A 27,557-nucleotide genomic window follows, 5' to 3' on the forward strand; every position below is an offset into this window, starting at 1 on the left:
TGTGGGTTTGTGCTAAAATCACCGTCTATAATTTTTATTGAGGATTTTCATGTTTCATGTGATATACTTCTTCTTTAGAATTTCGGGTGGATCTAGATTTAGAAAAGTGTTTTGGTTGGAATGATGAGACTCTGGATCTCAGCAGGCTTCAGGGTTGGAAAAGTTGAAGCTTACCGAGAGAGCAAATAAACATGGTCATCAAAGCTGGGAATTAATATCTGTTTATTCACCTGCACAGCTGAATTAAATCTCTTAGCAATAGACAGAGCCATTCAACTTATTCAGATCATGATGAAATAAATCACTCTAGTTATGTTTAAAGGCCTGTTTTTGCCTGGCTTTGGACACACAGGTTAGTGTAGTCACTATTAACAGATGGAGAAGTTCTTATTGATTTGCTAAAATTATTGACTTACAGCATAGAGAAGGCTCTTAGGATATTTGACACTGGAAGATGGTTAATTAAACTGAAAAGTTTCTTCGAGGTTTGGAGCATGAAGCTTCAGATTGCAAAAAATAACATGCTCCCCTTGTCCTTCGGCATTGAAGAGCACTGTTAATGACTGAAGACAGTTGGGGAAAGGGAAGAGAGAGCTCTTAGGTTGGGCGTGGCTCACATCACTTTTGCTTTAAGAGAATTGATTCTGTGTAGGGTTATAAAGATACCTAAGATATGGACTCAGATAAGTGTTCCTTAATTCATTTTCACTGTTTAAGGCAGTTGAGGTTCAAGTAAATAAAGCAATGCTTTTAATGTTTTTAATAATACCTTTCTTTAAAAAAATGTAGGGCACAGCTTGTTGACCCTGAAATGTTTGTGGCTAAGATGAAAGTTGGCTTCTGGTACATAAAAACAAAAATAAAACAAAAAGCCTTTAATTTATGTTTATTTCGCTTTGTTCTGTAATTCTCTCCCCTCCATACTTTTTACTGTGGAGTGTGATTTATGGTGATAAAGAGCTTTCGGTTTAACTTTTGAACTGAAAGTAAGTACAACCTCAGCTTTAGTTTGTGATGACTGTGCTACAGAGAGCCTTCTCCTTAAACCATCCTGCTATGTACATAAACCTCCCAAATTGTCTTCATTTACAAAGCTTAAGTTTGGGGTTTGAGTAATCTTGATATTGCCTTTTTCAAAACTCTAGTTAAATTCTAGAACAGAAGGCATCCAGGGAATTACTCTCAGACATGTTCCAGAGGACTCTGCAATGTGGGGCCACTTTTGATGCAATTCTAGCCAGTAACTCTCTGCCCTTGCCATAATCTCCGGGTAGTTAATATTTAAGGGATCTCTCTTTCACAAAATAATTATGAATTGCTTCTCCAAGATACCATGCCATAGGGTCTTTGTGCTTATGGCGGGTTATGTTCTTGAAACAACCCTGAGAATTAAAATGAGTTGGGTTCCTCATAGTCATTCCCTGTCCCATCATAACCATTTCCTCATGCAGCCTCTGAATATTCCCAGTTGCTATTTCTCACTCCTGACTTTATGTACCCTATCCACCCCTGGTCCCAATCTTTACACCTTTACTTTCTAACTGATCTGTACCCCAGTTAGTTTTTCTAAACTTACATACTCCTTATGCCTTGCTTAGGACAACAATAACAGAATAAAACATCTTCAGAAGCCAGTTGGTGAAATTGTAAATAATTATAGACTGATTTTCTGTCAGCTATCTGAAAGTGCTTTATACTGCATAATGATCTAGTCAGAGTAAGGTATAATAAATACCATGGTAAGAGTAGGAAAATTGACCCATCGTTAGAATGTAGAGTGAAGCAGAGAGATGGGGGCCTGGGGTTGGAGACCATAACTGTCTATATGAGGAGTAAGAAGGTACAGAGTTATGGGAAGATTAGTGGAAATCACCAGAGTGAGGGGGTGGAATCCAGTCTGTAGACATGACATTATCATGGAAGCTAGAGGAAGAAGAACACTTTCAGCAATGGCCCAGGCTACAGGAGTTGTGAGGGCCAGAAACTGAGAATGAGGTCTTTAATTGGGCATTAGAAAACTGGTGGTGGTCTTTATAAAAGATAATTGAATGGGTGGTAGTGGGTGAGTAGAGGCTGCAGGAAAAACTGAAACTTCCAAGAACTGTGATAGCAATATTGGTGTGGTTCATTGCTCTGGAAGGATGGGCACAACTTGACTGAAATTGAGTAAGTTATGACATAGCATGTAAAGTATGATCATCTTAGCCACAAAGATTTCAGAGTCGACAAGTTAGGAAAAATACAAATTTTATTTTATGTGTGTGTATATATGTATATATATATATATGTGTGTATATATATATATGTGTGTATATATATGTATATGTATGTGTATATATATGTATATATGTATATATAAAATACACGTGCATATATATATTTATATAATAATAAACACATACATATAACATTTAAACACATACATACAAAGACATCTGCCAAAATTTACTAGTAATTATATCTGAGGGGGTAATTTTTTTAATCTAAATTGATTCTTCACCCCCTCACCCAGTCACAGATTTAAATAAAACAACAAAAAGTCAGTGGGATTAGTAGGATTGGAATAAAAGTGGTTTTTAAAAATCATTTGGAAAGCATAGATAGGGTTGTTGGCAGAGAATGTCCATGAAATAGATTGAATATCTAGATAAAAGCACTTGGACTGTTGATAGATCAAAGTCTTCAAATAGGTGAGAAGTAGACATTAATGGGCAAGACAAAAAAGAGCTATCTTGTGAGAATGCAAAATGATACAGCTACTCTAGAAAATGGTTTGGCAGTTACTTACTGTAAGTCCCAGGAATCCCACTCATAGCTGTTTACCCTAGAGAAATAAAAATTTTATGTTGATACAAAAATCTGTGCATGAATTTTTATAGCAGCTGTATTCATGATTACTGAAAACTGGAAACAACCAAACATCCTTTAATGCGTGATTGGATAAACAGACGGTGATAAAACTCACGCAATGGAACCTACGCAGTGATATAAGAAAAGAATGTGCAGCAATATAGATAAATCTCAAAAGAATTATGCTATGTGAAAGAAGCCAATCTCAAAGGTTACGTTTATACAGCATTCTTGAAAAGACAAAGCTGTAGTGATGGAGAATAGATCAGTGGTTGCCAGATGTTAGGGGTGGGGGGAGGAGATGGCTGACTATAAAGGGATAGCACAAAGGAGTTTGTTTTTTTTTGGTGGGGGAGGTGATAGAACTGTTCTGTATCCTAAATATAATAGTGGTTACAGAAATCTATGTTGTTGTTAGGTGCCATCAAGTTGATTCGCACTCATAGCAACCCTATGTACAACAGAACAAAACACTGCCTGGTTCTTCGCCATCCTCACAGTGGTTGCTATGTTTGAGCCCATTGTTGCAGCCACTGTGTCAATCCATCTGGTTGAGGGCCTTCCTCTTTTTCACTGACCTCCCACTTTACCAAGCATGATGTCCTTCTCCAGAGACTGGTCCCTCCTGATAACATGTCCAAAGTATGTGAGACGATGTCTTGCCATCCTTGCGTCTAAGGAGCATTTGCTGTACTTCTTCCAAGACAGATTTGTTCACTCTTCCAGCAGTCCATGGTATACTCAATATTCTTCGCTGATACCATAATTCAAAGGCATCAATTCTTCTTTCGTCTCCCTTATTCACTGTCCAGCTTTCACATGCATATGAGGCGATTGAAAACACCATGGCTTGGGTCAGGTGTACCTTGGTCCTCAAGGTGACATCTTTGCTTTTTAACACTTTAAAGAGGTCTTTTGCAGCAGGTTTGCCCAATGCAATGGGTCTTTTGATTTCTTGACTGCTGCTTCCATGGATGTTGATTGTGGATTCAAGTAAAATGAAATCCTTGACAACTTAAATCTTTATTTATCATGATGTTTCTTATTGGTCCAGTTGTGAGGATTTTTGTTTTCTGTTTGTTGAGGTATAATTCATACTGAAGGCTGTAGGCTTTGATCTTTATCAGTAAGTGCTTCAAGTCCTCTTCACTTTCAGCAAGGTCACACCATCTGCATATCACAGGTTGTTAATGAGTCTTCCTCCAGTCTTGATGCCAAGTTCTTTTTCATATGGTCCAGCTTCTTGGATTATTTGCTCAACATACAGATTGAATAGTATGGTAGAAGGGTACAACCCTGACACACACCTTTCCTGACTTTAAACTATGCAGTATCCCTTCTTCTGTTTGAAAGACAGCCTCTTGGTCTATGGTTCCGCATGAGCAAAATTAAGCATTCTGAAATTCCCATTCTTCACAGTGTTATCCATGTGAATATATCCATGTGAATATCATGATTCACATAGTTGAATACCTTTGCATAGTCAATAAAACACAAGTAAACATCTTTCTGGTATTCACTGCTTTCAGCCATGATCCATCTGACATCAGCATTGGTATCCCTTGTTCCATGTCATCTTCTGAATCCGGTTTGAATTTCAGGCAGTTTCGTTTTGATGTACTGCTGCAACCATTTTTGAGTGATCTTCAGCAAAATTTTACTTGTGTGTGATATTAATGATATTGTTTGATAATTTCCACATTGCATTGTATCACCTTTCTTTGGAATGGGTACAGATATGGATGTCTTCTTGTCAGTTGGCCATGTAGCTGTCTTCCAAGTTTCTTGGCATAGATGAGTGAGTACCTCCAGTGCCACATCCATTTGTCGAAACGGCTCAATTTGTATTCCGTTAATTCCTGGAGCCTTGGTTTTTGCCAGTGCCTTGAGTGCAGCTTGGATATCTTCTTTTAGTACTGTTGGTTTTGATCATGTACTACCTCCTGAAATGTTTGAACATTGGCCAGTTCTTTTTGGTACAATGACTGTCTGTATTCCTTTCATCTTCTTTTGATGCTTCCTGCGTCATTTAATATTTTCTGCATAGAATCCTTCAATATTGCAACTAGAGGCTTGAATTTTTTCTTCAGTTCTTTCAGCTTGAGAAATGCTGAGTGTTTTCTCTTTAGATTTTCTATCTCCAGGTCTTTGCACATGTCATTAGAATACTTTAGTTTGTCTTCTCAAGCCACCCATTAAAATCTTCTGGTAAGCTCTTTCACTTCATCATTTCTTCCTTTTGCTTTAGCTACTCTACATTCAAGGGCAACTTTCAGAGTCTCTTCAGACATCCATTTTGATCTTTTCTTTCTTTCCTGTCTTTTTAATGACCTCTTATTTTCTTCATGTATGATGTCCTTGATGTCATTCCACAACTCATCTGGTCTTCAGTCATTAATGTTTAGTGTAGCAAATCTATCCTTTAGATGGTCTCTAAATTGAGGTGTGATATACTCAAAGTTAATCTTTGGCTCTTGTGGACTTGTTCTAATTTTCTTCAACTTCGACTTGAACTTGCATATGAGCAATTGATAGTCTGTTCCATAGTCAGCTCCTGTTCTTGTTCTGACTGTTGATGTTAGTTTGTCGTACTGTGGTGGCTTGCGTGTTACTGTGATACTGGAAGATTTGCCACTAGTATTTCAAATACCAACAGAGTCACCCTTGGTGAACAGGTTTCAGAGGAGCTTCCAGACTAAAACAGAGTAGGAAGAAGGACCTAGTAGTCTACTTCTGAAAAAAAAATAGCCAGTGAAAACCTTATGAATAGCAGTGGAACATTGTCTGATATAGTGCCAGAAGATGAGTCCTTCCGGTTTGCAGGCACTCAAAATACAACTGAGGAGGAGCTGCCTCCTCAAAGTAGAGTCGACTTTAATGACATGGATGGGAGTCAAGCTTTTAGGGCCTTCATTTGCTGACATGGCATGATTCAAAATGAGAAGAAACAGCTGCAAACATCCATTAATAGTTGGAATGTGGATTGTACGAAGTATGAATCTAGGAAAATTGGAAGTTGTCAAAAATGAAATGGAATGCATGAAGATCGATATCCTAGGCGTTAGTGAACTGAAATGGACTGGTATTGGCCATTTCAAATCAAGACAATCTTATGGTCTACTATACTGGGAATGACAAGTTGAAGAGGAATGATGTCACGTTCATGGTCGAGAAGACTATTTCACAATCTATCTTGAAGTACAGCACTGTCAGTGATAGCATAATATCCATACGCCTACAAGGAAGACCAGTTAATACAACTATTATTCAAATTTACGCACCAGCCACTAAGGCCAAAGATGAAGAAATTGAAGATTTTACCAACTTCTGCTGTCTGAAATTGATCAAATGTGCAGTCAAGATGTATAGATAATTAATGACAATTGGAACGCAGAAGTTGGAAACAAAGAAGAAGGATTGGTAGTTGGAAAATATGTCCTTGGTGATAGAAACAACACCGGAGATGGCATAATAGAATTTTGCAAGATCAATGACTTATTTATTGCACATACCTTTTTTCAACATAAATGGCGACTATGCACATGGACCTCACCAGATGGAATATATAGGAATCAAATTGACTGCATTCATGGAAAGATATGATGGAAAAGCTCAATATCATCAGTCAGAAATCTATATGTGTGTTAAAATTCATGAAACTGTACCCTAAAAGGAAAAAAGTCAGTGTTACTGTATGATAATTGAAAACATAAAATAGGATCCTACTACCCCTAAAGTTTCTTTGCCTTGATTCCTGGTCATGAGGTACCCTGGTTCTTCTTCAGCCCTTTCTCTGAAAGGTAGATTAAACCCTTGCTTTGGGATCTCCTGGAAGAAAGGTTATAGGACCAAATCAGGGATGTGGGACCCTGGGGGAAGAGAGGAGAGCATCTTGTGGAAATAAAATTTATCTGCTACAGTTGGAGATGTATATATTTGAATCATTAGAAGTGAATGCTGTGGGGCACACTATACTTTATTGTATAACTGCTGGTCTAACACTGACTTCTAATTGTATAACTGCTGGTCTAATACTAACTTCCTCGTTATTAGTTTTGTATGCAGTAAAAATTACATGTAGGGCAAACAGGATATATTCCCAAAGCTAAATGGTTTAATAATTGATGAGCTTTTTGGGTCTTTCCTTTTCGGGTCAACCCAATAAAATTAAGTCACTTCTGACCTTATGTATCTTGTTATATTTATGGCCTTGCTTGGTACAGTGGTAACTGAAACTTACATGAATTTTTCGTATTTTAGAAATTATATTGGAATTTCAGATTATATCATTTCTAAATTTTGTACTAGGAGATGTATAGGTTTTTTTTTTTTTTTTTTTTAAATTACCCTTTTCACCATTAGAGGTAGGGAACTTCTTCATAAAGTACATATATTGATTTTTGGATGCTATGTCAATATTTATTTTTAAGATTTTTAAAATTAACTCAAAAGAATATTAAATAGGTGAGCATCCAATGTTATTTATAGTACCTTTAAAAGAGATGTGATTATAAGAAACTCTATTATGCTGGGTTTATATCTGTTTATAGTATCAATGGTTTGGAAGCTATATTTGCTATTATTGTTTTTACAGTTCCTTGGTTAAAATTTTAACATATATATTTAACTTAAAAATTAATCTATATACCAAAGTCTTCCTCACTAATAATACAAAACCCTTTAAATGCTTTAATTTTGGCTTCTTCCTTCCAGTTTTCTAGGTTACTGCTGTTAAAGTATAAAATATTTATAGATTCTGAAAATTAATCATTTTTTAAATACTTACATTTTATAGATATGCTAACATGTTTCTCAGTTGCTTTACTTACTGTTGTGTATTTCACTCTACTTTTTTCTGTGTTTGATTTTATTTTCTTCTTCAAAATACACAGTTAAATGGTTCTTTCAGTGAGTGCTTTTGATTAATAAATTCCTCACCTTTGACTGAAAAGTCTGTATTTTGCCCTTATTCTTAAACTGTCGTTTAACTTCTTACAGACTTGTAGTTTGACAATTGTTTTCCTTCAGCATGCTGAAGATAATATTCTACTCTCTTCTAGTACTTATTTTTTCTGATGAGAAATCTGCTGCCAGTCAATTTTTATTACTTTGTAAGTAATCTATTTCTCTCTGTCTTGACTTTGTTCACTGGTATCAGCATGCTGTGTCTAGCGGTGTACTTGTTTTACTGATCTTCCCAGGACTCGTCATCTAAGAACTCATGTATTTCTTTAATTCTGGAAAATAATCAGCCATTATTTCTTATATCCATTCTCTTTATTCTCTCCTGAAATACCTGCTGTCTTAGTTATCTAGTGCTGCTGTAACAGAAATACCACAAGTGAGTGGCTTTAAGAAAGAGAAATTTATTCTTTCACAGTCTAGGAGGCTAGAAGTCCGAATTCAGGGTGCTAGCGCCAGGGGAAGTCTTTCTCTTTTTTGTCGATTCTGGGGGAAGGTCCTTGTCATCAATCTTCCCTGGTCAAGGAGCTTGTCAGTGCAGGGACCCTGGGTCCAAAGGCCGTGCTATTCTCCTGGCTTTTGTTTCTTGGTAGTATGAGGTCCCCATGTGTCTTTGCTTACTTCTCTCTTTTATATCTCAAAATAGATTGATTTCAAATACAACCTAATCTTGTAGATTGAGTTCTGCCTCATTAACATAACTGCCACCAGTCCTACCTCATTAACATTATAGAGGTGGCATTTACAACACATAGGAAAATCACATCAGCTAACAAAATGGTGGACAGTCACACAATACTGGCAATCATGGACTAGCCAAGTTGACACACGTTTTTTTTGGGGACATTATTCAGTCCATAACACCCACTAATCATGTATTTGAACATTTTCCTTTTTCTTTGCTTACATGCTTCTTACCTTTTTATGTTTTCATATTTTATATATTTTTTGGGCTACAGTTCTGTGTAGTTTCCTTTGATCTCTCTTCCAGTTAATTCATTCCGTTCAGAGAGAAGGTTTTTGAAGTTTAAAATTTTTATTTCTTTTCTAATTGGCACATTTTTATACAGTCTTGTTCTTCTCCATGTAATTTATATTCTGTCCTTTATTTTTTCAAATATTTTAAACATACACATTTAAAGGCACTTTCAGATTGTTCTGTTGTTTCTAGTTTTTCACATGTAAATTCTTTCATTTAGTGAGATTGATGACTTGCTCATGTGGTTTGTTCAGTTTTATTTTAAGGTGGTTTTGTCCCAGGTCTCAAGATATAGAAAATGTCTAGAAGGTAGTCTCACATTTTCTTCTCTGTGGGTTTTTCTGGCTCTGGGCAAGTTTTTATGTTACCTTCTTTACTTAGGGATTCCAAAATATATTGATATTTGAATTTGCTCCTCACACTTTGATGTCTTGCAGGCTTGGAATTTTTCTTTCTCATAGGTATTTTCTCTCTCCTGAGCTCACACCTTCCACAGCCCCAGTCCAGGGTTGCCACCCTCTTCTTGGCTAGCTGGGGTAGGTGTAGGGTTTTAGTACTTGTTTCATAGACAGAACAGTCCAGACAACTCTTTCGTACATTAAAAGGGGCAAAGTTTCAGCTTGCCACATGCACATATTTTGACTGGACTCACAACCCTGACATAAGGTCTGCCTCTCTCTCTGGTCCAATATCCTATGAGCCTTTCACTTTCAGCTTCTAGCCTCAACTCTGCCTCTTAATTTCCTCATTGTCTTAAGCTTGGTTGTATATTAAATTTTGGGGGGGTATATTTTATTTAGTATTTTTTGTGATTAGAACAGAGGGACAAAAGACACTTTCCTCTCAGTGTGTTGTATTTACCAGACGTCTGATTATATTCATATTTAAACATGTTTTTTATTTGTTCCTTTTGCAGCTAGTTATGTATCAAATCCCATTTGCAAGGGTTGCTTGTCTTGTTCAAAGGATAATGGGTGCAGCCGATGTCAACAGAAGCTGTTCTTCTTTCTTCGACGAGAAGGGATGCGTCAGTATGGAGAGTGCCTGCATTCCTGCCCATCAGGGTACTATGGACATCGAGCCCCAGATATGAACAGATGTGCAAGTGAGCATTTGACTTTTGTCAGTCCTATTTTATTGTTTATGAAATTTAGAAAAGAGCTAAGTTGGAAGTTTTAGCTAAAGAAGTGGTATATTTATAATAAAAAAACAAACAAAAACCCCCCCCAAATCCACTGCTGTTGAGTCAGTTCCAACTCATAGGGACCCCATAGACTTTTCAAGGCGGTAAGTCTTTATGGAAGCAGCTACCACATCTTTCTCCTGCTGAGTCACTGGTGGTTTCAAACTGCTGACCTTCCAGTTCGCAGTTGAGCACTTTAACTACTGCGCCACCAGGTCTAACTATATATTTGCAATAAGTCCCCAAAGTACTCTTAAGTTCAAACTTAAAAAAAAGTGATGGGGTGGGAAAAAGAGGACTTCTATTTTATCACACATACTTTTTTTTAGATTACCAAAATATTTTTTCATAACAAGGATCTCAATTCTAGCAGAAATGAGGGGGATGAATTGGAATAGAATAGAAAGTAGAGGAAGGCTGTTGCAACAATCACTGATTAGAAGTAGTGTCTGATCAAAGGTTTGTGGGTAATGAGTTCCAGAGGCTTTTAAAATAGAATCAGTGAGATTTGGTAACTAACCGCACAAGGAGAAGTGAGACAATCAAATTTGATGCTGAGGATTCTAGCCAAGGGTAGATAGTTATGTTATTAGCAGAGATAGAAATGTATAGGTTTAGAGGAAGTTTGGGTTTTACCATCATTTTATGGAATTGTTTGGATTCACAACTAGAGGGATACAACTCCCAACAAGTGTCAAAAGACTGACTAGTTTTTGCAAATACATATCTTGTCCTTGAGGTGTGTGATTTGGTTAGTAAAAATTAGTGAATTAGTAATTTGTCCCTGTTACTTTATCAAATTTCATACGAGGATAGGGTCCACCTTGAAATGGATTCCTGTTCAGATTAATTTGGACGACCTATGGAGGGATTTGAGTCCATGACTGTCCTGTGCACTTTTCATTCCACATCATCAGTGTGCAAGGAAAATGACACAAGAACGTAGATGACTCAAGGCATATATTCCAAGTTCAAATCCCAGCATTATACATGCTGTATATGGGCAATAGGCTGACCATATGATGTATTATTGCTCAACCTGGAACACTGGGATTTGAAAGGGGCTGCTATTAATAATTATTAAGAGATGTCAAATGTAAGCTAGGATAAAACCAAACTCGTTGCCGTCGAGTTGATTCCAACTCATAGCGACCCTATAGGACAAAGTAGAACTGCCCGGTAGAGCTTCCGAGGAGTGGCTGGTGAATTTGAACTGCTAGCTTTTTGCTGGCCAAGCTCTTAACCACTGTGCCAACTAGGGCCGCGAGCAGAGATTGTCATGGGCAAACTGGAATGGATGGACACCTCAGCTATACCTTAGAGTTTATTGACAAAGTATTCCTTAGAGAGAGCGATAGTCCCAGGAAGGGGTTACCAAGCACGTTTCGGCTGAATTTGATATCTTTTCTCAGAAAGGAAGAGAGCAGTGATTGTAAATCAGCTTTCTAAAGAGAATCTGCACGTGATTGGGTTTATACTCATTGTATAATGGGTTATACTTATTGTAAGTGAATGTAATCAATGTCGTAGTTTACTGACCTAGAAGAAGTCATTATTTACCTGGTACAGCGGGAAGTACTTACTAGCAAGACTCCTATGAAGCAAAGTGCAAGTGGAAAATTATTAATTCTCAGTACATGACTTTGGATTACCATGGTTCTTTCATATTATTTATTTCCCCTTTTTCATATCTGTTTTATACATATTGCATATGTATTACATATTTATACATGTTCCATTCAGAGGATGAGACATTTAAATTGGAAAAGCTGTCATAGAATTTAAAATCATACTCACTTTATTTTCTTAAGATATTATTGCTCAGCAATAGAGAAGAAAACTATACTTCAAGCATCAGTAACTTAAAAAATCCTATAGGTAAAATGTGTTCATCTGTTTTCTGATCATTGAAGTGAGATTGCAATTGTAAAGCAATCTTTCTTCCAAAGGAAGGCTTGATCTATGAAATGTTGGCTGAAGTAGGCTTTTTGGTAAATATAGTATGAAGCTTATGAAATTCAAACGTGTATAAAAATCAATTCAATAACCACTTGAGGCATGCAGTGAGTATGTACACTAACAGACACTAATATTATCCCTGATGCTATATTAGATGATATTTATCTTATATTTTCTCTTTCTGATTCATTGAAAGACTTATTTACATAATAAAGCTTTATTTTTTAAATTGTTGTACATATTCCTTGTTGAATGCTTAGAAAGTACATAGACCTAAAGGACAAACCAAAACCAGCAAAACAAAACAAAACAACAAAAAGTACTCCAAGATAGCAGAAGTTAACATTTTTGGCTTCTGTCCTTGACATTTTGTTTCTATGCATATTTATGTCTTTCCCCCCTTACAAATATGTCATTGTTCCATTGTATAACGTGTTTTAGTTTAATGAGTTATGAACATTTCATGTCATTAGGTACAGCTGCATATGTTCTGCTGAATTGTATGTACCATAATATATTTAGCTAATTACCTGTTGAAATTTTGCTTTTAGTTTATAGAAGTTCTATGAAGAACATCCTTTTTTATACATTCTGTCTTTCTCACAGACACACACACAGATTTTTATACATTTGTCTGATTTACATTCTTAAGATAAACTTTTAAACATAATACTCATTTTAAAGATTTTTGATATATATTGCCAAATGGCCTTCCAGAAAAACTGTAGCAGTTCATTATCTTCACTAATAACATTTTTCCTTGCATCTCACCAACACTGGATATTGTTGATGAAAATCATAAAAATGTATTTTTTGTTTTAATATGCTTTTTTGGATACTAATGAAGTTGAACATTCATCTTTCACATGAATATTGCTATTATAGAATATTTACTAGCATCTCTGGCTTTTTTTTTCTTCTATTTGAACAATGGTCTTGTTCTTAAAAATTAAAAAGAAAATACTTTAAATGAAGTATCACATGCAATTCTAAGTTTATGAGTCATAAACAGAGAACTCAGCGAATTATCCCAAAGTGAACACGCACATAAAAACCACCACCTAGATCAAGAAGGAATGTTAGTCATACGCCAGGAAACTGCATCCGGTTTCCTTCTAATCACTACCCCCTCCTCCCTCAAAATAACTACTGTCTTGACTTGTAATCAGACAGATCTACAAGAATATTCATGAGAGCACTACAACCCAAATGTCCAAACAATAGAATAGCTAAAAAAAAAAAGTGTAGTGTATTAATGAAAGGAAGTATACAGCATTGAGAATGAATGAACTGTAGCAACATAGATGTCTCTCAAAACATAATGATAACTAAAAGAAGCCATAAAAATAACATATACTGATAATTCACTTATGTAATTTTCAATAATAGGCAAAACTAATCTGTGATGCTAGAAGACAGGACTGTGGTTCTTACAGATACACATTTATTGAATACCTACTGTGTGTTAGCTTTGGTACTAGGTACATGGAGATATAATGAGTAATAATTAGGTTTTGCCCTTAAGTTGCTTATGGCCTAGTGCAGTGCTTCTCAACGAAGGGAGATTTTACCGCTTATGTGACATGTCGTGGTATATGGAGACGTTTTTGGTTTTCACAGCTGGTGGGGTGCTCCTGGCATCGAGTGGGTAGAGGCCAAGGATGCTGTGGACAGCTCTTTCAACAAACAGGTATCTGGCCCAAAACATCACCAGTGCTGAAGTTGAGAAACCCTGGTCTAGTGAAAAGACAGACAAATCAACAACTTAATCCAGTCTAGTATGACATACAGGCTGCCGATTATTTAGATTCCATTCCGTTCAAACTATTCTGCTATGTGTACTTTTACTCATTTGATTTTTCAAATAAATGTATAAAGCAGGCTATGCTATTTCTGTTTTATCAGTGAGTTTACTTAAACTGGGTAAAATAAACTTTCTAAAGGTTAGGTTGGGTTGCAGCAATAAAGGAGATGAAACTCATGAAGACCAGTGGAGGTTTTCAGAATGATTAGGATTAGGGGAAAAACAAGCAAAAACTAAACAAACAGGTGAGAAGAATGGAGGCACAAAGCATCATCCATTGTTATGTAAAATGCAGGCCCCATTGCGTAGATTCTGACTCATAGTGACCCTATAGGACAGGGTAGAACTGCCCCATAGGATTTACAAGGCTATAATCTTTACAGAAGCCAACTGCCATATCTTTCTCCCATGGAGCCACTGGTGGGTTCAAACAGCTGACCTTTTGGTTAGCAGCTTGGGTACTTAACCATTTTGCCACAAGGGCTCCTTTTCCCAGTACTACTATCCTGTTGCCATTGAGCTGATTCTGACTCATAGTGACCCTATAGGAGAGGATAGAACTGCCCCATAGGGTTTCCAAGGAGCAGCTGGTGGATTCGAACTGCTGACCTTTTGCTTAGCAGCCAATCTCTTAACCACTGCACCACCAGGGCTGCAATCTTTACAGAAGCAAACTACCACATCTTTCTCCCGCAGAGCACCTGGAGGGTTGGAACAGCCGACCTTCAGGTTAGCAGCTGAGTGCTTTACCACTGTGTCACCAGGGCTCCCCCTCCAGTACTACTAGCGGATATTTATCTGGAGAGGGAAGAGAGGGGCAGACTATATTTTGGGGGGCAGTTTGGATTACTTTATAAAGCTTATAAATTTAGCAAACATTAGATGCTTACCTTTTATATGCTAGGCAGGGGGACTGTGTCTTGTTAGAGAAATAGAAGAATACAATTGAATAAGGACTTTGATAGCAATTACATACTGGGTGTTCAGGGAACCCATAGGGGATCTTAGCTAATCTGCTCTTTGGGGTGGGTGAGTTTTCAGGCTTCCGAAGAGTGTGTTATCTGAAACAGTCCCAAAGGAGGAGCAGGAAGGAATTAGAGCAAGAGGGAAAAAGGGCATGCATAGCAGAGAGTAAACTGAGAGTTGGGGCATAAAGTTTGAGGAATAGAATCCTGGAAGAGGAAGATGGAGGATTTGTAAACTGGGAAGACACACAGTTTTATTGTTTTGGGAATATCTTCTGCTGGTAAGGGAGATAGTTTGGCGAGTGGACCAGGTGGGAGGCATGGAAACCAGTTAGGAGGCTGTTGCTATAATCCCAGACAAGCAATAAGGATTTGAGATGAAGAGGAAAACCAGATTTAGGAGATTAAGGAGGCAGAATTAGCAGGAGTTGGTAGTTTATTGGGGATGGAGGTAACAGAGAAGGAAGAGTCCATGATGACTCTAAGGTTTCTGTTTAAGGATTGCATAAATATTGGTGGCATTCAACGGGAGGGAATACAAACATGCGGTAAGCTTGGGCTTATTATTATTACTGGTTTTGGTTAAAGGTGCCCTGGTGGCGCAGTGGTTAAGTGCTTGGCTGCTAACCAAAAGGTCAGTGGTTTGAACCCACCAGTGACTCTGTGGGAAAAAAAGACCTGGTGATCTGCTCCTGTAAAGATTACAACCTAAAAAGCCCTATGGGGCAGTTCTACTCTGTCCTGTAGGGTCACCATGAGTCAGAATTCACTTGAGGGCAATGGGTTTGGTTTTATGGTTTTTGCTGGTTTTGATTGGCAGTGAAAGGAGTTCTGGTGTAGAAACATTGAATTTGAGGTGACACACTCATGTAGGGGTATACAGTAGGGAGTTGGATATCTGGGTCTGCTTTGGATAAAATCGGGTTAGGATTTTCCTGCTATCCTGTTATATCTTACATTTCCTGATAATATTGATTATAGATGGAGATATTACCAGGAATATTTATTATGTTTAAATGCTTACCAGAGTACTATTCTAGAGTCACACCACATTCTGGTGGAAATGAAACTGCTATATAATATATCTGGAATAACCTAGTAACCTTCAAGAGTCCTTCAGGCAGAGGTATATATGTTGGGAAAATTATTTCCCCATCCAAATTAATGGCAAGTGGAACCACCCTACACGCAGTTGTGAGGTCTAACTCTTGTCTTATGTGCCTCTCAGCACCTCTTCTTTTTTCTCGCTGTGGTCCTCCTTGGTCTTGACCTTCCCTCTTCTGCTCTGGACCATGCATTCTTATCTGCCACCTCATCTCTATTATTCTCAAAAACAGGAATTGTTATGACACATACTGATGGAAACTTCATGCTGGAGTGAGATAGTTTGCAAACTAAAGTGTATTCAGAATCACCTGTTGAAGTCAGGGCTTCGAACTGGTTTGGTCTGGTTTGAACTCTTGCTGAGAATTTGCATTTCTAACAAGTTCCCTGCTAAGATTTGCATTTCTACGCCAGATACACTGAATGAAAACCCACATTTTAACAAGTTCCCCAGGTGATTCTTATGTATAACTTCTTGGGAACTTATTAGGAATGCAAATTCTCAGCAGAGATTCTGAGAACCGGAATGAACTGATTGGGAGTCCTGGTTAAAGCACAGGTTACTGTATCCCACCCCTAGAGTTTTTGAGTCAGTAGATCTGAGATGGAGCCTGAGAACTTCTAGTAAGCACTTTTAATAAGCTCCTAGGTGATGCTGACGTTACTGGCTTGTAAACTACACATTGAGAATCACTGCTACAGTGTAATCACTCTGTGGTGTCTCCACCTGCATTTGAAGTTTCTTGTCACTGATTATGAAATAGAAGACATTTTATTTAGTAAAAGACAAGTTTTAGTACTACTAAGGAGAGGGGGAACTGGGTGATTCAGTGGTAGAATTCTTGCCTTCCATGCAGGAGACTCAATTTGATTCCTGACCAATGCACCTCAAATGCAAATACTACCCATCTGTCAGTGGATATGTGTATGTTGCTATGATGCTGAATGTGCTTCAGTGGAGCTTCCAGACTAAGACAGACTAGGAAGAAAGGCCTGGCAACCTACTTCTGAAAAATCAGCCAGTGAAAGCCCTATGGATCACTATGGTCCGATCCCATTGTGCACAAGATCGTCATGAGTTTAGGGTGACTTGACAGCAGCTAAGAAAACAACAAACATAGGAAGATATTGTGAGGAAATGTGTCCCCTTTCCCACCTCCTTTGTTATCATATGTTAAGTTATGCATTCTCTTGAGCTGATGATGAGAGAAATCACTGGCTTCCAAAAAGACTTCTGAGACTCTGAAAACCTTCCCCTGACGCCCTTCTTCGCTTCTCCCACTTTCTCATAACTGTCTCTTCCTTCTACTTTAAGGTTCCCACTATTTTACGAATTCTGAAACATGCAGTATTCTGTTTTATAATTGTGTCTTGATATCTTAGGATCTAATTTATTCTATTTTGTTTGATTTTGTTAAAGTTTCTGATAAAACATTTTGATGAAAACATAGCTTTTACACAAATAGAAGCATTTTAAACCTTTATTTTGTACCATACTTTTTAAGGAAGAGCAAGGGAGTGTTCGTGGGCAGCGAATAGGGATCATGGCAGACTACTCAGGCAGATAGAGTCCTCATTATTACTCCATCCACAGCTGGCTCCCACATCAGTCGATGTGCTAATGTTCTTTTTGACAATGAGTGAACCCTGTAGTCTCTGAGTCTGTGTCCCTGTCTGTAAAAACCAGGGGAGCAGGGGCCTATCATTGGAAAATAGCACCTATGGCAGTTAGTTTTAAATTGCTGAATGACTTCTCACAGCAGGCAATGGAAACTGCTATGGCCGATAGAAACTGCTCGTTAGTGCCCCTCCTCCAGTGCCGCCCTACCTGCCATACCTCAGTTATGCCTCTGCAGGGTGGACTATGAGAGCTTTTCTCTAACATTCTGTGATTCTGTGAATGCCTCCAGAAGTTACTGCCTTTCAACGTTCTGGACCTGTCCCCTGTCCTCACACTCCCCATGGGAATGGCTCTTGCAGTACTCTTCACCACGAGGATCACATCAGTCCCTTCTCTATGTTGTATGAAGTGTTCCTTCTCTTAGTTTCAGTCCTAGACATGGCTGCAGTTCTTAAGATGAATTTTTACCAAGGGAGAAAGTAGAGGAGTAATTAACAAAGCATTTTTTTTAGATCTCTCAGCAATCCTATGAGATAGGTAAGCATTTACATTTTACCGTTGAAAAGACAAGCTCAGAGAGGTTCAGAAACCTACCCAAGGACACCCAGTATTAAGCAGAACTAAGAATGGAATCCAGGATTCCCTCTGACTCTAATGCCCATATTTCTTTAACCATACCATGCTGCTTCTCTTGGGGAAAACAAAAGAACATTACTGGGTAAGTTTCTGAATCTGTATTTTTGGCATGGGGGACAGGTCTTCACTTTTAACTGGCACACTTTGAAAGGGTGTTCTCTTGTGCCGGTTTCATTCCCAGGAGGGACCTTGCCCTAAGGGGATATTCTGCAGAAGGGTCTCAACTGGTTAATAGTTTACTGCCAGCTGGAGAAGCTCATTGCCTTGAGGTGGTTTTACATCATTACGTAAGCGCTGCTGTATGCTGCAGAGTCGATTCCAACTCATAGCGACCCTATAGGACAGAATAGAAGTGCCCCATAGTGTTTTATAGACTGTAATCTTTACAGGAGCAGATCTCCAGGACTTTTCTCCCATGGAGCCACTGATGGGTGTTTGAACTGCTGACCTTTCGGTTAGCAGCTGAGGCTTAACCACCCATCGCACCACCACGGCTCCTAAGTGCTGCTAAACGAATTGCTGTGGAGTCGATTCCGACTTACAGTGACTCTGTAGGACAGAGTAGAACTGCCCTGTAAGGTTTCTAAGGAGCGACTGGTGGATTCAAACTGCTGACCTTTTGGTTAGCACTAGCAGTCAGTTAATACCCTGGCTGTAACTTGGTAAGGTTAAGGTATAGTTCCTTACAAGGACTATAAAGATGATGTTACTGCCCCCTTATCAGAACGAGATACCCTTATATGCTGAGTGTCTTGATTCTTATGCATTCTTCTGAAGAAAACCCATTTCTGCAAGATATTTGGACGTATCAGTGACTGTAGGATAGAACAAAACGTGTCAGTTGATTGTAGTTTTAGGAATTGTATGCAAAAGCTTGGTCTCAGCAGGGCCACAGTTTAATTGACTGAGGTCAGTCAGTCAAGGGCTTGGAATGTAATAAATGCTCAATACGTACTAATCAAATCAGTGAAATGTCCCGGATGGCTTAGGGTCTCTGAAAGCAGTAGGGAGGGCTCAGAAATGTTAGCTGCTCTTTTGTGACAGATGTTGTGCTGTTTACCATTAATAACGGACACATATTTAGATTTTTGTTCTTTTTTGCTAAATCCTTTCAACAGCTTTACCCAGTAGATGTGTGACTATTAAGAGATAAGTAAACTGAGACCTAGAAAATTTAAATAGCTGTTCAAAATTGTCAAACAGTATGTAGCAGAGTTGATACTGGAATGTGTGTCTGACTGATGACAACTCATGTTCTTTGTCACTCTATGCTTCCCTGAATGATTTTCAGTTTTGTTCTAAAGAGGGATCACTTTACAAATTTGTGAAATAGATAAACTGTAATTTGAAAGTATTTTTACATTTAATGAACATTCCTATTAACTACTTTTATCATTTAAAATTATATAAAGATAAATTAATTTCTGGATGAGATGCTAAATATGTCTCATCTAGGGAGGTGGTAGTACAAAGGAGAAACCTCCCCCAAAGGCCACTATTTATCATGTGAAAGCCCCTTTCAATGCCTTTATTATTTTTTTAGTGAGCTAATATGCACAGTGATGAGGACAATCAGACAATTCATTTCTATTATTTAAAAATGCCATAATAAGAAATAGTGTAGAATATGGCCAATCTCTTCATTCTGTAGATTGAATTCAGATAAAGAGAAGCACTAATTTATTGCATTGTGCCTAGGAAAGCAAATAATAACAGCATATGTCAAATAGTTCTTAAAAGAGAGGATATTTTATTCAACTGGTAAATATTTCCACTGATTAACTGTGTGTTTACAACCCTGCATGGCCCCTGTCAAGGATGAAGAAATTGCCTTAAACTAATTAAAATTTATACACACAGATCTGAAAGAGGCTTAATTGACTCTTCTCTGTCTCCCCTCTCCCTTTCCCTCTCCTTCTCCCCACACACAGTCCCTAACAAATGTGGATACTAAGTCTCATAAGGGAAGTATTTCCCTAAAGTCACACAACTAGTCAACAGCAACACAGGCTCAGTGTTTGAGAATATTGACTCTAAAGGAATGCTCTTTTCATTATGCTGTTCCTTAAAAAAGAAACCGCGTGATGCAGAAGAAACTATTATACACAATTACGACTCTGAGTATTAGAAAAATCTGAATGTTTCTTTGACTATTTTTTCTTAAATAAGTGTTCAATTTAAGTTTTTCAAATCCCAGTAAAGATTTAAAGATTTCAAGACATAAAATTTTACCTTCTAAAGAAGGAAATCACTTTGCAGCAAATCACATCTTTTAAAAGAACACTGGATTGGAAGGAATGCTGGGCTCCGATGTGAGCTCTGACAGTAACTAGCTTTGTGACCTTAGACAAATTATGCAATATAGTCTGGAATAATAGCCTTCTAGTTCTAATATCTCTTATAAATCTATCTTTAAAAACATCTCAGTAAAATAGTAATAGGCACGGTTGGCAGATACTTTTTTAAAAATTTGTATCCTGTGACTATATATATACATATATATGTGTATATATGTATGTCTATGTATGTGTACATGTATATTTTTCATTAATTTTGTTGTTGTTGAGAATATACACAGCAAGACATACGCCAATTCAACCATTTCTACATATACAAGTCAGTGACATTGATTACATTTTTCAAGTTGTGCAAGCATTCTCACCCTCCTTTTCTGAGTTGTTCCTCCTGCATTAACATAAACTCATTGCCCACTAGGTCCCTAACTAGTCTTTTGAGTTACTATTGTCAATTTGATCCCATATAGATAGTTCTTAAAAGAACATAATGTTCAAGGCAGACATTATTCTAGTTGAGCTAAAATATTGTTTGGTTTTAAGAAGATTTCAGGGGATATTTTTGGTTTAAGGTTTAAAGATTATCCAGGGCAATAGTTTTGGAGGTTCATCCAGCCTCCATGTCTCCAGAAGTTCTGGAGTCCATGAGACTTTGAAATTCTGTTCTGCATTTCCCCCCTTTTGATCAGGACTCTTCTATAAAATCTTTGATCAAAGTGTTCGGTAATGGTAGCTGGGCACCATTCACTTCTTTTGGTCTCATGGCAAAGGAGACAGTTGTTCGTGGAGGCAATTAGCCACACATTCCGTCTCTTCCTCTTATTCCTGCATTTATGGGTCAGGTAACAAAAGTCCTGTGAAGTTTATTGACCAGCCCCAGGGTCTGCTGCCACTAAATGGCACAGCTGAGACTGTATCTTCTGTCACCAAACTAGCTTGATAGGCATGACAAAGCTACCTTCACAAACAAAGCTAGATGAGTACATCAGACCATGTTGTTAGCTGTGTCAAGTTGGCCCCTGACTGATAGCAACCTCACGCACACAAAGTCAGATTGTTGTGATCCATGGGGTTTTCATTAGCTGATTTTTCGGAAGTAGATCTCCAGGTCGTTCTTCCTAGTCTGTCTTAGTTTGGAAGCTCTGCTAAACCTGTTCAGCGTCATAACAACGTGCAAACCTCCACTGACAGGTGGTGGCTACACACGAGATGGCATTGGTCAGGAATCGAACCCCGGTCTTCCGCGTGGAAGTTGCGAATTCTACAACTAAACCATCAGTGCCCCCTCATATCAGACCATAGGACCAGGCATAAAAGTTATGCTGGTTTTAGCCAAAATGCAATATTCTGTAAAGTTACTCTCTCTTCCGCCTTTCTTTCCACCCGGCCCCTTCATTCATGAGTCAATGGCATACCAATCAAGAAATTAAAAGATTATTAAAACATGATCTATTGACAGCTAATCAGGAGCCTTCTTTCTTGATTGATCAATATAGTGTAAAGATACTGTGTAAAAGTGTTCCTGGGCTGAGATATGAAATTCCAGCGTCCTCATATTCATTTGATTATTTGTCTTACACACACAGCCAGATGGTGTATGTAAGACATCACTGTGCCTCCCTGAACTTAAATGCTACCATTTGGCGTTGTAGAAATGAAACATTTTTCTCTTTCCCTTTTCCTCTCAAGGTCCACTAGGGATTTCAGTGATTCTCTAGCCCAGGGGCCAGCAAACTACAGCCCGCGGGCAAAGTCTAGCCTCCTGCCGCCTTTCCGTAGGGCCGTAGAGCTGAGAGTAGCAATTAGATCTTTAAGTGGTTGGGGAAATAAATAAAAAGAAGAACACTATTTCATGACACGTAAGAATGATATTAAATTCAGATTTCAGTTTTCATAAAAATTCTTTTATGGGAAAAGAGCCGTGGTTAGTTATTTGCGTATTATCTACGGCTGGAGCAACGTCAGAGTTGAGTAGTCTAGACAGAGACGGTTTAGCTCGAAAAGCCCAAAGTATTTACTCTCTGGCCCTTTACAGGAAAAGTTTGCCGATGCCTTTTCCAACCTATTTAGAGCGTGAGGAGATTAAGAGGGTCTTCTCATTATTCTTGGATGAGTGTTAAGGGGAAAGCAAGACGTATTAGCTTACATGTGCTTTTCCATATAATTTGGTGGACAGACCTGCATTTTCCAGCATTTCGAAAAATCCCACTAAGATTCAGGTCTGAAGTTTCTTCAACTGTTCTGGTTCCACCTTAATATGAAAAGGTGACAGGTTACCAAAAAAAGGAAAAAGCACAAGGAGTAACCAAGACAAGAGGAATACTACTGGCAGAAATTTAAAATCTGATTTGAGATAGTAAATTGGTTTATAACTTTATTTTTTTATTTATTTTTTTTTTTACTGTTTCATTGCTATCAGATTTCTTTCCTATTTTATTTTGAAGTAGTGACCCTTATCTCACCCCCCTTGAATGGAAGAAGAAAATCTCTTTAAATACCTAGCTTTGTATTCCCCACAAATGTATTCAGGTTTTGCTTTCACTGATTTGAGCATGATTTCAAGTATGCATCACTTGAGTATATGAGAAATGAAGTCAACATTTTTTATAGTTTCTGATTATTTGACCACATGATTTTATACAAACCTCAGTGTTTCTTCCAGTTATTTTGTGTAGGTGGGCAAGATATAATATGTAACCTTCAAGTATTACAGTGAAGCTACCAGCAACATCTTTCACAAGTTTTGACTATTTTTAAATGAACTATTGGAATATTTTAAGTTAAAATGAGTCAGGAGGAAAAAAAGTTATTTTTGTCTGCATATAGTAGAAGTAAAGGACACTAACGGCATATAAGGTAGAACCCTGTAACAATTTGAAAAAATAATATGTAAATTTCTGATTGGAGTTCATTTATCCTAACTAATTGCAGTTTGAGGATTAAAATCACTGCTGAGGCCAGGATTTTACTGTCCTCACAGTCACTATCCCACTGGTTGTCACAGGCTGTGTTTTGTGCACTTCATAAATTGAACACCTTCATTGTGCTTAGAAAGGGACACTGCGTGTTTCAAGCAGTAGATGTTGAAGGATAAACTTATTTGGATATATGGGGTGATAGCATTTTTTGTGGTACCTTTTTACCTATCTTTTTGTTTTCTTCTCTGCTTTGATAATCTGAACAATCTTCTAATATAGGTAAGTCAAATATTTCCCTCTTCAGTCTGATGGAGAGGGGAGAGTAGAACACAGAGAGGATGACCCCCCGCCCCCTGCCCAGGTCAAAATTACCTTCCATATAGGTGCTCAAGAAATAATTGTACTCAGTTTCTTTAGCTGTGTGACCTAGGATAAAGCCACCATATTTACCACAAATCGTGGTCTTCAGATAATGCCATTCATATAATATGTTTCTCTACATAGAGTATATACTGTTTGAGCTTGCTTCCATCCGCCATCATGGGCTGCCATTTCTTGCTCCTCTCAAGGAGTAGTTGGTAAGCTTACATAATCATGATAGTCACATTTTTTGACCACTACCTACACAGCGGATGCATTCATTAAGCTAGAGAATCCTCTCAACAACCCTGTGAGATAGGCACCAATGTTACCTCCCTTTTATAGATGAGGGCCCCAAGGGAAAGACAGCTTAACTGACTTGCCCACGGTCACACAACTAGTAAGTGAGCCTAGATTCTAAGCTTGGGTCTGCTAACCTCTGTACTGTTTGAGTAGCCGCTATATTCTCAACATGATTCTTATTCCACTCTTTGGCTCTTGTTCTGTGTGTGCTGTTCTTCACTTGATCTGGTTAAGTTTCATTCTTTGCGAACTCTCCGAACCAGTGAAGGCAATCTTGATTTAGACCTGTTCCACTGCATCTTCGGTTAACTTTGTAACACTGGCTTTTTTGTTTAATCATCAAACAGTTCAGTTGTAAGTATGGAACACTGAGTCCTGAAACTTCTGGATCTGTTCTTTGTTTTCTTTATGTTGAAATATAATGAAGCCTCTAATGAGCCGAGTGTAACTAGACCATATTACAAAAAATGTAACTCTAACTTTTAGACAAAGTTTTCACCATTAGTACTCTGTTGAGACTGCTGTAACAGTACATATTAGAAATGCATGATTTGGGTAAAATAAAACTTTATTTAGGGATATTTATAAATCATTGCAAGTTTTTAGAAGGAATGTTAAACAGGAGTATTTGAAGTTGTTAGCAAAACCTAAAAATATTTAAACAATTTTAAGAAAACCTCATATTAAGTTGCACTGTCTAGTCCTTTCCATGTGAAAAATTGCTAGAAGTATAATTTTGAATGTCTTTTGGAACAACCTGCCCCTTTAATCTGTTCAGATTTTAGCATGCAATAAGCAGAGAAACCTCTAAGGGTTTCCAGAGATTGGCTTGATGCATTTTGATTCTTGCAGCTGCCATCTGAAGACTAAATGCCCACTAGTGGGTGTCGGGAATTCCCCGGGTGGTGCAGATGGTTAATGTGCTCAGTCACTAATGGAAAGATTGGAAGTTCAAGTCCACCCAGAGATGCCTCAGAAGAAGGGCCTGACAATATACTTACAGGGGAAAAAAAAAAAAAATCAGCAATTGAAAACCCAATGGAGCACAGTTCTACTCTGAGACACATGGGGCCTCCGTGAGTCAGAGTCAAATGGAAGGCAACTGGTTAGTGGGTGCTGGTGACTGCTATATTCTAAATCGAGATGCTGGTGGTTTGACAGTAAAGAACAGTTGAAGAAAAGCAGTTAGATTCGTATGGAGTGCCAAGACAGCGTGAAACTCACAGCCCTGATGAGCATCAAAAAATAATATAAGTTGATCCCTCAGTATGTGTCTGAGGGCCCCTTGCCTCACTGATTTCCTCCCTTTCCCCAGTAATTGATTGTAATATATAGACTTAAAATTTTGCAGTTGGATTTATCAAAGATTGATTTTTTTCAAGCTTTTAAGGTTTTAATTTTTGGTTTATATGATTGGCCATGCTGAGATATTCCATTAAGAGATGGTTCTGGTCATCTAGCTTTAGCTGGGAAGACAAAACTAGCTCAAAGTGACAAATTCTTTGAAAGGGTTGTGGAAACAAAGGAAAAGGATTTCATTGATGTGATGTTTGGCTTCTGTCAGTTTTGCGTCTTCTCCTCCACCCTGTTTGTCAGTTGTCTTGATTGATCCTAACTCCTTTCTCATTACTGTTACCTCTGAGAGAGACGAGCCTCCCAGTGGTTTCCTTTTCCTCCACTGTTTCTCTGCTTTCAGGAGAGTTCATCTTCCTGAAAATTCTCATTATTCCCAAATCTCTTTGTATACACTTCACTTTAGTCACATTATTACTTAAGTGTCTGCCTGTGTACCTTTCCCCTCAGTAGACTGAAACCCTGGAGTGTAGGACCCTTGCTTTTTCATCAGTGTATCTGGGTATCCATCCATGCCAGACCCTGGGTGCTTTTCCTGTCTAAATGAGGTGCCATTTTGGTCATTTTGCTCACATACTCAAGAATCTCTCGGGACTGTCTTCGTTAGTCATCAGACCAAGCCGCTAATCCTAAACCTAACTTCGTTTTTATTAATTTTAGCTCTTCTCTACATACTTAGGAGCCCTGGTGGGGCAGTGGTTAAGAGCTTGGCTGCTAACCAAAAGGTTGGCAGTTCAAATCCGCAGCTACTCCTTGGAAACCCTGTGGGGCGTTTCTACTCTGTTCTGTAGGTTCACTATGAGTCGGAATTGACTTGACGGCAGTGGGTTTGGTTTTTTGGTATACGTACTTACATGCGAACAAAGTACAAACAATTTGTAATGCTGTCTTCCTTTTGGAGTCCCTGGGTGGTGCAAACAGTTAACTCACTCAGCTTCTAACTGAAAGTTGGTGGTTCGAGTTCACCCAGCAATGCCTTGAAAGAAAGACTTGGAAATCTGCTTTTGAAAAATCAGCCATTGCAAGCTCCATGGAGCAAAGTTCCACTCTAACACACTGGGGTCCATGAGTAGGAGCTGACTGGATGCAACTGGTATCTCTCTTGTATGAAACTAAGTAAAATAGAAGTAGAATTCCTTACCCACAACCTCTAAACCACCACCTAACCTCCACTTCATTCAAGCCACTCTTCATTGCCCCATCCCACACGACGCTACTTTTCTTCATTGTTTATTTATGAGTGTAGTTCCCCTTGTCAGAACTCAGCTTTTCCCTCTGTCTGCTCAGCTGAGGTTCCAAGTACCATTGCACATGTTACCTGCCACACATTAATATTCATATTCTAGATTGTTATAATTGTTTTCAGGTGTTTTACTCTTGGTTTCTCTAATAAGATTTGCAGTCCTTAAAAGCAAGAATGGCTTTTAAAATTTTTTTTATCTTAGGGATATTTGCAGTGCCTATGCATGCAATCTCACGCTAAGCGTTTAAATATTAAAGGAATTGAGTTTTAAATGGTATCTGTTAGTTCACTTGACAAGCATTAAAACCCCACTGTATGTCCAGCACTGTGCATTGTGTGTCCAGCACTGCATTAGACACAAGGAATTTGCAGATGGAAAAAATAAAGAAAACTTCATGGCAGGACAGAATTAGGTCTCTTCGTTGCCACCATAGCACCCAATGTGTGCATCTAGTATCTATCTACTGTGTTACATCGCAGAGCCCTGGTGGTGCAGGAGTTAGGAGCTACAGCTGCTAACCAAAAGGTTGGCAGTTTGAATCCACCAGCTGCTCCTTGGAATCCCTATGGGACAGTTCTGCTCTGTCCTATAGGGTTGCTGCGGGTCGGAATTGGCAATGGTTTTTGTTTTGGTTTATGTTACATTCCAGTGCTCTCTAAGTGCCGCGCAGTCCCCGGTCTTGGCTTTAGCACCTCCAGGGAAGGGAATGGGTACTATAGTTTATGTCCTCAGGGTCTGGCACAGTACCTGGCACATACTAGGTGCTTGGGGAATGTTTAGAATGAACTGTTGAACTGAATTACAGTGTGTTTTGAAAATGTTGTAATAGCGCTTGTATCGGGTACTGTGGGAAGACAGGAGAAAGGTACCCAGTCTAGCTTTTGGATTCTTGGCGTGGGGTGAACCCCTCTTGCCAAATGACAGCCCCGTCAGACTGTGTTTTAGACACAGTTTCCCTTGGACAGTAATTTTCTTAAACCAATATTGGCAGTCCTCATTTGGTGGATTACATTTTTGAGGAG

The 27,557-nt window shown here is 38.4% G+C and overlaps 1 protein-coding gene across 2 annotated transcripts in view; it reads left to right on the forward strand.

Annotated features, from left to right (window-relative positions):
- The window catches only part of RSPO2 (R-spondin 2), a 180,206-nt gene that overhangs the window by 98,586 nt on the left and 54,063 nt on the right, over positions 1-27,557 (forward strand). Inside the window, exon 2 of one of the 2 annotated variants that reach the window (XM_004370692.1) lies at positions 9,708-9,896. The exons of the other annotated variant lie outside the window; for it this stretch is intronic. Within the exon in view, the coding sequence (XP_004370749.1) occupies positions 9,708-9,896 (189 nt within the window). The remainder of the gene's footprint in view (positions 1-9,707; positions 9,897-27,557) is intronic. 2 annotated transcript variants of the gene reach the window in all.

The sequence above is a fragment of the Trichechus manatus genome, unplaced genomic scaffold (genome assembly GCF_000243295.1).
Source record: "Trichechus manatus latirostris isolate Lorelei unplaced genomic scaffold, TriManLat1.0 scaffold00009, whole genome shotgun sequence".
Classification (NCBI taxonomy): domain Eukaryota; kingdom Metazoa; phylum Chordata; class Mammalia; order Sirenia; family Trichechidae; genus Trichechus; species Trichechus manatus.